Raw genomic sequence first — 12,390 nt, forward strand, 5'->3', positions numbered from 1 at the left:
CTGTAAAGTTTGGGAGGCAGGAGACGAGATACTGTCAGAAGTAAAGCTGTGAGTACCGGGCGTGAGTCATCCTTCGGTAGCTCAGATGGTCGAGCACTTGCCCGCGAAAGGCAAAGGTCCCGAGTTCGAGTCTCGGTCGGGCACACAGTTTTAATCTGCCAGGAAGTTTCATGGTGAAACTTCTTTATGTAAATGAGTGTGTCTGTACTTAAATTGCAGAATGACTGAGAAGATGAAACTTCTACGTTATTTGATTCTGAAACAGCTGACTAAAATTGAACATACTGAGCCTAGTTTCTCTTTACTTTTTCTTATCATGTCAACACTGACCCACAATATTCTAGCGCAACGCAATCCGACTGCTCAAGAAAATTACAACTCGACTTCAAATAATTAATTCAAAAGAATAGCCCTGACTAAAAAGAAATCTTAGTAATAGCCTATACATTTCATTAAGCACTTACCTCACAAAAATCTTCATTACGCGAACTACTGCACTACAGCGGTCGTCAGTAGTGCCAGCTAAATAAAAGATTCTAGCTACTGAAGCCACTAACTACTAATAGGCATGTGGTAAGCAAAGGAAAGATTTTGTTGCAAACCAAATAATGTACTTTCTACCTTAATAATGTGACGTCCAGTTCAAACACGAATATAAATCGTCGTTGACATCTAGTACAAAGATATATAATATTCAAATCCAATTCGAACATGTACAGACCGTTAGCCTACGCTAACACTTCAGACCTCTACCGTGTATCAATGCTAAATTCTCACATTTAACACCCATCACTGCTGGTTGTTCACCTCCAACTGCCCACCAGTACTTCCATCACTGCTGGCGACTAACTTCCAACAACGAGTCCAACCACCCACAGAGTCTCTTACAAAGAAACCGCAGTCGGAGATTCCAAGGCAAAGCGCTACACAGCGCTGACAACACAGAAGAAGCCCATTTACAATGGACTTAAGGCCGCGTGGAGTATTCGATGTGTCGTGAACATCTCCAAAAAGTTTGATAAATATTGGATTCGTCGTTCACGGTGTAACACCTTCCATTTCCGTCAGTGTACGATGATATAGGCACTGTCAGTAAGAGGATTACCCACAAAAGGCAAGGTTGCAGATTCAAGTCCCAGACCCATAATTTATGCAGATTTAATTTCTACATTTACATTATACTCTGCGAACGACTGTGAAGTGTTCGGCAGAGGCTATATTCCACTGTACCAATTATTAGGATTTCTTTCCCTTCCATTTACGTATGGAGCGCGCGAAGAATGATCGTTTAAATGCCTCTGTGCGGGTTGCAATTCGTCTGATGTTTTCCGCATGATCCCTATGGGAGTGACATGTAGGAGAAGGGTATTGTAGTATATTACTACAGTCACCATTTAAAGCCGGTTCTTGAAAAGGAGACTTTCTTGGGACAGTTTCCATCTATCTTCAAGAGTCTGCCCGTTCAGTTCCTTCAACATCTCTGTAACACTCGTCCGCGGGTCAGGAAAACCTGGGACCATTCGCGCTGCCCTTGTCTGTATAAGTTCAGTATCCGCTGCTAGTTAAGTGGTACGGGTCCCACACATTTGAGCAATATTCTAGGTTTAATCACACGAGTGGCTTGTAAACAATCTCTTTTTGTAGACTTATTGCACTTCCCCAGTATTCTGCCAATAAACTGAGGTCTGCTTCCTGCTTTACCCACGACTGAGCCTATGTGATCATTCCACTTCATATCCCTAAAAAGTGCTACACCCAAGGTATTTGTATGAGTTGGCCGATTCCATCATTGACTCACTGATACTGTTTGCATAGGACACTATGTTTATTTTTCCTTTGGTGAAGATGGACCCATCACATTTCCTTGGCGTACAACTGAAATTACTTCTACATCTGACGATGACTCTTCATCCAAGATAACATGCTCTAAGTCCTCAGTCCAGTCACAAATTTTACTTGATCCCTCATATGAGTGAACTTTTGAAGATAAGCGTAGATGTGATACTGAGTTAAATGCTTTTCGGAAATCGAGAAATACAGCATCTACCTGATTGCCTTTATCCATGGCCAGCATATGAGAAAAGTGCGAGGTTGGTTTCTCCTGATCTATGTTTCTAAAATCCATGCTGGTTGGCATGAAGGAGGTTATTTTGTTCAAGATACCTCATTATATTCGAGCTCAGAAGATTTTCTAAGATTCTACAACAATTCGATGTCAAGGATATTGGACGATAGTTTCGTGGATCACTTCGTATAACCTTTTTGTATACACGTGTGACCCATGTTTTTTCCATCTGCTGGGCACGTTATTTTATTCAAGAGACCGACGATAGATTATAGTTATCAGGGGGCCAAACTCAGCCGCAAATTCATCATAAAATCTGACAGGGATTCCTTGCAGTTTTGTTCACTTTTCCCGATTTCAACTGTTTCTCAATGCCTCTGACAGTAACGTATATGACACTTACTTTTTCAGAGCTACGAGAATTAAATTCACAAACAGAGCTAAACGTTTCTGCTTTTGCTTTGCTACTCTCAATTTCAGTTCCTATGTTGTCCGTGAGTGACTGGACAATTACTTTGGTGCCACTAACAGCTTTGGGTTCTGTGACAGATCATCTGACAATATTCTGCTACGGCAGTCATTAAAAGCGTCACGCATAGCTCTCTTGACTGTCAAATGCGCTTCATTCAGCATCCCTCTGTCTATAGCCCTATGATTTATTTTATACCTAATATGTAGCAGTCTGTTTCTTTAGGAGTTTCCTTACCGTGACTTTACACCATGGAGGATCTCTCCCATCATGAACTGTTCTACAGGGTTCTTATCTGTTCAATGCTTGGTCAACTATTCTTTTAAACTTGAGGCATAGTTCCTTTACATTCTCCCGTCGTGTGCTTAAAGTTTTAAGTTCCTCTTTGATATACGACCTACTGCTTTTTTATCTAGCCTACTAAACCTATAATTATAACCTTCTATCTGTTTTACCTGCTCTTTGTACTGTTGTAATCATCGCTGCCACACCAAGTCATGGACACTAATAGCTGTTTCGATGTGCACTTTCTCAAAGAGTTGAAGTCATTGTAGGTCAGGCCATTAGATCTAATACACTTCCATCATGGTTGGGATTCCGAACTAGCTGTTCCCGGTAGTTTTCAGAGAAGACATTCAGTACTTTTTCACAGGATTTCTTGCCACTCTCACCACTGACAAAACTATAATTAACCCAACTGATTGCTGGATTATTAAAACCTCCTCCAACGATCACAGTACGATTAGGGAAGATATATACAAGTGAATTGAAGTTTTCTCTACAGTTGTCAGCTAGATCATGATGTAAGTCTGATGAGCCTAGTGCGGCTCGCGCTCTTGCCGTTCATAACTTGACGTCGTGTAATAGCGGTAGTGCCGTCTCGATTCCCTCTTGTGTTAATGGTGCTACTGAGTTGCTAGTATTGTTTTTCCGCGAATGGCAGCAGCAGCAGCAGTTACCGATAGCCAGTACTGTGGTACTATCTTGGGTGCCACGGCTAGTCTTCCAGGTCGTCGTGTGTGTTAGGCAGTTAGACTTCGGACAGAGCAACGAGGGGGTCCACAGCACGCGGGCAGGCCGGGACTGCTGGCGGCGTGCAGGCACTGTCGGACTGAGGGGCTGTAGCCGACGACCGAACCCAGGACGTTTGAAGTTGAGTGAACCGGTCCAGTACTGAAACCTCCACTGTTTGAGATCTCGCTGTTGTTTGCGTGTTGTTACTCCCAGGGTCACTGAGGCCAACCGCAACAAGTGGAGTCTGTCAGGTTGGCGGAAGCAATTAGCCGCCTTCTGCTCCTTGATGTTAGTTTGGATTTAGCGCTATTCTTATTAGTGAAGTGCAACCAGTGGTATTTTCTGCCTTGTGGCCCCTTACGCCCCAGTTACTTTCCCTGGAGGTTAGCATACTTTTCCGGCAGCGTACCTTTTCCCGTCGTGTTGATGCTGTCCGACACGGCATGTAGTTCAACAGCCTCTTGAATTGTACTGTGAATATGTTTTGGGGGGGGTTTACCTCGGTTCGAGCGTTTCCTTCGGCCTTGGGTGTTTTTCTGAAAACGTGGTGCTGTCTGTTTCTTCTCCCTTGCCTCAAAATATTCCATCGTTGTACCAGTGATCGGACGTTAGATGGTTAGTCGGTCGGTCGGCGCTAAAGCCCCCCTAGTGTGAGTTGCCATCCTGTTTACGTGAGTACAAGTCTTGGCTGCCTGTCTCACCGCTTACACAGCTGTAGTCACCTTCCTCAGGCCGATCTAGGGAGCACTGTCTGTCGTTCACTCCGTCTTATTTGGACAAGTTGCCATAATTGTAAAAATTTACTCTAATGTTTTAACATGTTATTGTCTTCCCCACTTATAATTCCAGCCTTCGCCCGTTAATTGTTTGTAACACTACTTGTGGCCTTCAGCCGACAAATTATTTTCAATTTTCTCTTAATAAGACCTGCAGGAATCACTATAGCCTGTTACAGTTCGTTAAGATTTTTTTTAAAAAGATTTTAGTATTTTAACATGCAACAACCTTCCTTACTTCTAATTCAGGCCTTCAGCCGTTGAGTATTCTGAAAATTGCTTGTGGCCTTCAGCCCCCAATAATTTTGAATCATTTCTTAATCAGGCCTTCAGCTTATATTGTTTGTAACCTTGCTTGTGGCCTTCAGCCGATAAATAATTTTCAATCCTGTTTTCGTGAGCCCTTCAGCTGTCACTATAGCTTGTTACGAGTTCTTAAGATTATTAGAAAGGGATTTAGTTTTTTCAAGTGTAATTGTCCACCTTATTTGTAATTCAGGCCTTCAGCCCTTGTGTATTCTGAATTTGCTTGTGGCCTTCACCCCACTAATAATTTTCAACCTTCTTAACCAGGAATTCAGCCGTTGCTACTGTGGAACATTGTTTGTAACCTTCAGCCGACCAATAATTTGCAATTTTTTTCTTAATAAGGCCTTCAGCCGTTACTATAGCTTGTTACCGTTTGGACTGTTAAGAAGAAAATATCTTAGTATTTTTTAATGTGTAACTGCCTTCCTCACTTGTAATTCAGGCCTTCAGCCGTTGTGTAATCAGAAATTGCTGCTGGCCTTCAGCCGTTAATTGTTTGTAACATTGTTTGTGACTTTCAGCCGACAAATAGTTTCAGTACTGTCTTGATAAGGCCTTCAGCCGTCATGATAACTTGTTACAGTTATTAAGATTGTTAAAATGATTTTTGGTATTTTTAACTTGTAATTGTCCACCTTATTGGTAATTCAGGCCTTCAGCCGTCGTGTATTTTTGCAATTGCTTCTAGCCTTCAGCCGACGAATAATTTTGAACCTTCTTAATCAGGCTTCCAGCCGTTGATTGTGTGTAACATTGATTGTAGCCTTCAACCGACAATAACTTGCAATTCTTCTAACAACGCTTCCAGCCGCCAGTGTAGTAAAATCTTTTAAAAATGATAAGAGTTTTGTTTTTTTTTTTAAATAAAGTGTATTTGTTTTCTGTGCAACCAATGGTAACTGATTAGGCCCCATCAACACCTTTTCTGCTTTCCCTAAGTCCCAAGTCTCATCTGATAGTCGATAGTAGGATGCTATTGTAATTTTAAGCGCACCCTTGATACTGAGTCTTGCCCAAACAATCTCACATGCAGCTTCACTTCATGTCTCGGTGAATGTTTCTTGTATACTGGGAGAAATAGACCACCCCCATTTCCTATTTCCATACGCTTTCGGTATCCGTTTAAATTTTGCCCATAGATCTTGAAACTGTTAACAGCCAACTGCCCAACACTACAATAGCCAACAACAATCAAACCAGCCACAGACTGCACACAGCACAGCCAGTGATTTTCATACAGAGCGCTACGTGGCGTTACCAATAAATAAACCTATACAGCCTACTTACAATCTCACTACTGCTAACTTCAGGTTTCAACCAGCTTCCAGGGCCAAGTATTATGGGAGCTTCATTGCTTTTCAGGAGTTCTGCAAACTCTGGCAGCTTTTTTGCGAAGCCTTGACGGTTAACTACTAGGATTTCAATACACTCGTGAGGCGGGGGACATTCTTTTGGAACTTAGGTTTATACTTTTAGTTCTCCTACTGCTGTCACTATCTGGGCTGAATGGAGAATCGCCTAAATTAAGCCCACACACAGTCAGCTACCTAAGTAACAGCCTCTGATGTGTAGTGCACATCTGACCCATTTAGGGGGACCCTACAACTCTCAGTCCTACGGCTCAAGTCTAGGAAGTCACAACCTTGTTCGTCACAGAACCTTCTGAGGCTCTGGTTCAATGCCGCTATTCGACCTAGAACCATAGAGCCACGTTCTGTTCTGGGAAAAATGCAACTGACTATATGCTAACATGAAACTTCGTGAGCAAGGCTGATATTCTCAACCTTCTCTGCTAGGAGCTGGAATGATCCAAGTACTATTTCGGAGCCCATACAACATGTTTTGCTTGTTCCAACGTGCCCCACAATCCGTATCTGGTTGCACCCTGCCCCCTCAATGGCTGCCGGAACAGATTCTTCATTACAGTGAAAGAGGCCTCGAAGCGTACACTATGAGGGCACCTTTACTCTTTCCCATCCCTTGATGACATTATTCGCCATACGTTTGAAATGCCGACGATTAATAGATCCCTTCCCCTTTGCATTCTCTGCCCCTTCACTCAGGACGCAGCAGGTTTTCCAGTAGGTGGATCGAGTCCCTCTGGTTCAGTTTCTGTCTCAGTGGAAGCCAGAACCTGCAGCCTATTGGTTAGTTGGATGGGTGCAACATCCTGAGTTCTTCTCGATCTCTGTCACCTCTGTACAGGACGCCAAGACCCAACGCTGACACATCAGTCACAGCAAAGTGGACGAGTAATGAAGGGTTTTGTTTTTCCTGGAAGAGAGGCATTGTCCACAGAAGAGGATAGTACTTTGGGTATCTTTGGTATCACTGGTACACAACTTCTGGTAATTCTCCCAACCCTCCGATTCGCAACAGCTTCTAATCGTTTGACACTAGTCACAGCCATTTTCAGCTGCATATGAATCTCAATCAACACCTCTCCGCACCGAAACATAAAATACAGTGGGGCTGCATTGTGCCTGGTGCAGTATTTTACAGAATAGTAAACAAATAACTTTAAATTTTTCATGTGTGTGGCCATACTGTCCGTAGTTGCTTTATAATTCGCGAGGGTTCATGAGGGTTTTTCAATCCGTCGCTGCAACTACAAAAATGCGTGATTTTAACACCAGACGTGTTTCGCTTTATTGAGGTATAACATCATCAGTGGTCTGTAATTAAGTTATTTACATTTTGATTTGCATTTTAGATAGAGAAACAGTTCGTTAAGAATACTTTGATTTGTACTTACGGTGATTTTTCGGCTGACTTCTTGCGTATATCGGGAAATGCCGTCTGCTAGCTCATCGTTGTTTTTCTGTGTTAGACATTGATATAGCTGGTTCTGAGCACTATTGGACTTAACCTCTGAGGTCATCAGCCCCCTAGAACTTAGAACTACTTAATCCTAACTAACCTAAGGACATCACACACATCCATGCCCCGGGCAGGATTCGAACCTGCGACCGTGGCGGTCGCGCGGTTCCAGACTGTAGCGCCTAGAACCGCTCGGCTACTCCGGCCGGCAGACATTGATAATTTTGGTCTAATTTTCAGATGCTCTGCAGCACTACGCATTTCTCACGACACAGTTTTATGCACAGCACTGTATTCTGTTTGAATTTGTACTTCAAGTATGTGTTGCTGTTTCTGTTTTGCAGTGTTACCACCATAACCTTCCCACTACTTTGTCTTTGACATGCAACATTTTAAAAAAAAATTAGATTATTGTATGTGTGTAATTCTATTTATTTACGTTTCTGTGTATTTATGAACTGTGTAAGAGTAGAAAAGGAATAGCGATGGCGATTTTTTTATTTTTTATGGGTGGGGGAAACCATAATGATTGGACATAAGTATATATCAGTGTGATGGAGTGTGAGTTAGAGGCGAAGATGAGGAGAAAGAAGTGAAATGAAAATGAAACTAAATGCGGTGGGATTAGGGGGGGGGGATGGGGGAGAGTGGAGGGGGTGAATGATGGAAAAGGCTCTTTTATATTTTAATAAAATTTCATATTTCCCTGGTCATTGAGCAACTGTTTATTTTGTATAATGCTTTTTGTATATGGAAATTTTCTTGGAAAGGGAGGAGGTGTCTGTGTTTATTGATTTTTGTGAAATTCATATCTTTTTCAATATTGCTTGGTATATGGTGTCCTTCCTTTAGATGATCCGCAAATTTTGAATGATTTGTACCGTATTTGAATGCTCTGATGTGTTCTTTATGTCTTGTATCAAATGTTCTGCCAGTCATTCCAATGTATATCTTCTCACAATCTCTACAACTGAACTGACAGATACCACATTATTGGTATCTGTCTGGTTCTGATTTTAGTTTTGGGATGTGCTGTTGTATGGAATTGTTTGTTTTGTAAGCAAATGTTTATGCCTTGTTTTTTGAATATGTTTCCTATTTTATGAGTGAATTTGTTGTGGTAGGTCATTGTATGCCATTTTTGTTGTAGTGAAAGTTGTACGAGTTAGTGTGATTTAGTTAGGTTTTTTTTCATTATATGTCCCTTTATTTTTGTTTAGTTTGTCTACCTTTGTTTCTTTGTGTCCATTTTTAATGCTATTTGTTTTAGAATGGCAAACTCTTTCTGGTATTTAGAAGTGTTTAGGGGGATCCTGTTCAGCCTGTTTAACATGTATCTGATTGCTGCTTGTTTGTGGTTCTGTGGGTGGTTTGAAGTTTCATTTAAGATAATGTCACTTGTTGTGGTTTTTTTGTATATGTCAAATGTGTGTTTATTATTCTTTTCTTATTGTTATGTCTAAAAAGTTGAGTGTGTTTCCTTGTTCTTCTTCTGTTGTGAACTTTATGTTTTTGTGTATAGTATTTCTGTCTTTGTGTGGTTGCTGTATTCTGTTTCTAGGTTCATTTACCATGCATATCATGTCATCCATTATCTGTAGCATTACATGAAGTTGTAGCTTTTCTTTGTTATTCTTCAAATATAAAATACTCGTAGTTTACGAAAAACTTTGCAAGCTCCCGAAACTTCTCTAAAATATACCTTTTTCACGTAAATATACAACGAAACTTGAGAGCTGTTGGTTATGAACGAGGATAGTGGGGCCAACGTTTCTCGAAACCACGTTTACTTTTATAGACGACAATATAATATTACATAATATATCAGGGTCCTGAAAAGCACAGGTTATATTTACAAGTTATGCCTACAATTGACGATTTAATGTTACTACACACATCATAACACCAACGGGAGTTTTGATAAACCAATACGGAAAAAATGTTTAAATTTTACGTGAAGTTCTTTTACGTACGTTTTCGAAATGAATTTATGTGACGCACGTAATTTTACACGAAAAGAAAGGAAATGCCGGGAGTAGGCTTACAGTGAAGTTACAAACGTCATGAGATGGTGATGTGCACATATGCAGATGGTAATAGTATCACTTACAAAAGGTATAAAGGGGCAGTGCATTGGTGGAGCTGTCATTTGCATTCAGGTGATCCATGTAAAAAGGTTTCCGATGTAATAATAATCGCACTACTGGAATTGCAGACTTTGAACTCGAAACGGTAGTTGGAGCTAGTCACATGGGGCATTCCATTTCGTAAATCGTAAGTCAATTAAATGTTCCGAGAACCACAGTGTCAAAAGTGTGCCGAGAATACCAGATATCAAGCGTTACCTCTCACCTCGGACAACGCAATGACCGGCGGTCTCCATTTAACGACCGAGAGCAGCGGCGTTTGAGTAGAGTTGTCAGTTCTAACAGAGAAGCAACACTGTGTGACATGAATGGTGGGCTCCATGTGGTTCCCAAGTCGTGCAGCTTTTACTGTGTGATATGACCGCAGAATAGTAATGTGGGGCTTACGACGAACGTATCCGTTATTGTGTGTCCGTCCTTGTGACTGGAAGTCTGGGGCACTTCGGCCGTTCACTTACGTAATAAAATGAAACAACTGCATCCGTCTGTATCATGTCATTTAGTGTATGGCTACCAGTTTCGGTGCTTCAGTGCGTCATCTTCAGGCATTATCTGATGCTGAGGGGGTTAACGCTACCTGTATACACTGTGGCCAACATCTATAACTGGTTATCGTATACTATCTATAACCGCGATGGTGTTTCTCCAACAATCAACTCAACCTATCCGTTAGGACAGTGCGGCGAAATTAGCCGTTCATAGGGTATGGTACCAGGCGGCCGACGCGAGTGCCTTTGCTATCAGCTTGACATAGCCTGCAGCCACCTCTCCTGGGCTGGTGGCCATATCGGATGGACTGTAGACGCCTAGGAAACCGTGGTTTGGTCAGATGAGTCCACATTTCAGATGGTAAGAGCTAATGGTAGGGTTCGAGTGAGCCGCAGACCCCATGAAGCCATGGACTGAAATTGTCAAAAGGCACTGTGCAAGCTGGTGGTGACTCCACAATGGAGTCAGCTGCGTTTGCATGCAATGAACTGTGTCCTCTGGTCCAGCTGAACCGATCGCTGACTGAAAATGGTTATGATGGGCAGTTGGGAGAACCACCAGGAGTTGTGTATCAGAGATACCAAAGATACCCAAAGTACTATTCTCTCCTGCGGACAATGCCTCTCTTGCAGGGAAAAGAAAACCCCCTCATTACTCGTCCACTTTATTGAGACTGATGTGTCACCGTTGGGTCTTGGCCTCCTGTTCAGGGATGACAGAGATCACGAAGAACTCAGGATGCTGCACTCATCCGACTAACCAACAGGCAGCAGGTGCTGTCTCCCTCTGGGACAGAAACTGAACCAGAGGGACTCGATCCACCTGCTGGAAAACCTGCTGCGCCCTGAATGAAGGGGCAGAGAATGCAAACGGGAAGGGATCTATTAATAGTCGGAATTTCAAATGTAAAGGCGAATAATGCCAGCAAGGGATGGGAAGGAACACGAGGTGCCCTCATAGTGTACGGTTCGAGGCGTCTTTGAGCGTAATGAAGAGCTATTCCGGCAGCCGTTGAGGGAGCAGGGTGTAACCAGGTACAGATTGTGGGGCACGTTGCAACAAACAAAGCCTGTTGTCTCGGCTCCCAGGTCGTACTTGGATCATTCCAGCGACTAGCAGAGAGGGATGAGAACATCAGCCTTGCTCACGAAGTTCCAACGTAGCTCATAATCAGTTGCATTTTCCCCCGAAGAACGTGGCCCTCTGGTTCCAGGTCGAGCAGCGGCATTGAGCCAGAGACTCAGAACTTTCTGTGACAAGCTAGGCTGTGACTCCCGAGACTTGACCCTTAGGGTTGAGAGTTGTAGGGTCCCCGTAAATGGGACAGGTGTGCACTACACAACAGAGGCTGCTACTCAGGTAGCTGACTGTGCGTTGGCTTAATTTAGGCGATTCCCCATCTAGCCCAGATAATGACATCTGCAGGAGAACCAAAAGTATAAACCTAAGTTCTAAAAGAATGCCCCCCAACACGCGATATACTGAAATGCTAGTAGTTAACCGCCAAAGACTTCGCAAAAAAAAGTGCCAGAGTTTGCCGAGCCATATGCAGCCTTTCATGGATTATTGGGCCATCCAGGTGGTCCGATATGAATCCCATCGAACGTTTATGGGGCATAATCGAGAGGTCAGGTCGTGCACAAATTCCTGCACCGGCAACACTTGTCCTACTATGGATGGCCATAGAGGCAGCATGGGTCAGTATTTCTGCAGGGGGCTTCCAACTTCATGTTGAGTCCATTTCACGATGAGCTGTTGCACTATGCGGGACAGACGGAGGTCCGACGCTATATTATGAGATATACCATCGCATTTCTCACCTCTGTATATACGTAAGTGTGTGGAAATAAACGTGCGAGCTGCACGAATTTTGGTCCCATTTTAGGCTAGCATGTCAAAGAGGAACTCATTCACAAGGGGAGCCTTACCAAAAAATTACCCACGAAGTTTTTATTAGTCGATAATTTTAGATTTTTCCCCTCTCTGTGGGGTACGTCATAATTTCTGATGTTTGTACAGCCATTATAACCTTTTATGTGTGATGGTTGTTTTGCAGAGAGGAACGTGTACACATCGTACGTGTGGGCTGCAGTGGGCGTGGTAGCGATGGCCTCCGCCATCTTGCTGACGGGACGGTTCCTGTGGAGGAGAGGCGCCCACAACTACCCCGCCAACAAGCAGGGTGAGCAGCGCTGCGCCTACCCCGGTAGGAGGCACTGGTGGCCGTTAAAACTGCATCGACATGAAGGCGGCGTGCAGCAGACGTCAAACTGGCATCAAGTGTATTACACACGTGACTAT

At 43.0% G+C, this 12,390-nt stretch overlaps 1 protein-coding gene across 1 annotated transcript in view; it reads left to right on the forward strand.

Annotated features, from left to right (window-relative positions):
- LOC126335969 (uncharacterized) overlaps positions 1–12,390 on the forward strand; it is a 301,475-nt gene that overhangs the window by 225,326 nt on the left and 63,759 nt on the right. The window contains exon 7 of the mRNA XM_049999446.1: positions 12,146–12,271. Within this exon, the coding sequence (XP_049855403.1) occupies positions 12,146–12,271 (126 nt within the window). The remainder of the gene's footprint in view (positions 1–12,145; positions 12,272–12,390) is intronic.

Source organism: Schistocerca gregaria, chromosome 2 (assembly GCF_023897955.1).
Source record: "Schistocerca gregaria isolate iqSchGreg1 chromosome 2, iqSchGreg1.2, whole genome shotgun sequence".
Taxonomy (NCBI): Eukaryota; Metazoa; Arthropoda; class Insecta; order Orthoptera; family Acrididae; genus Schistocerca; species Schistocerca gregaria.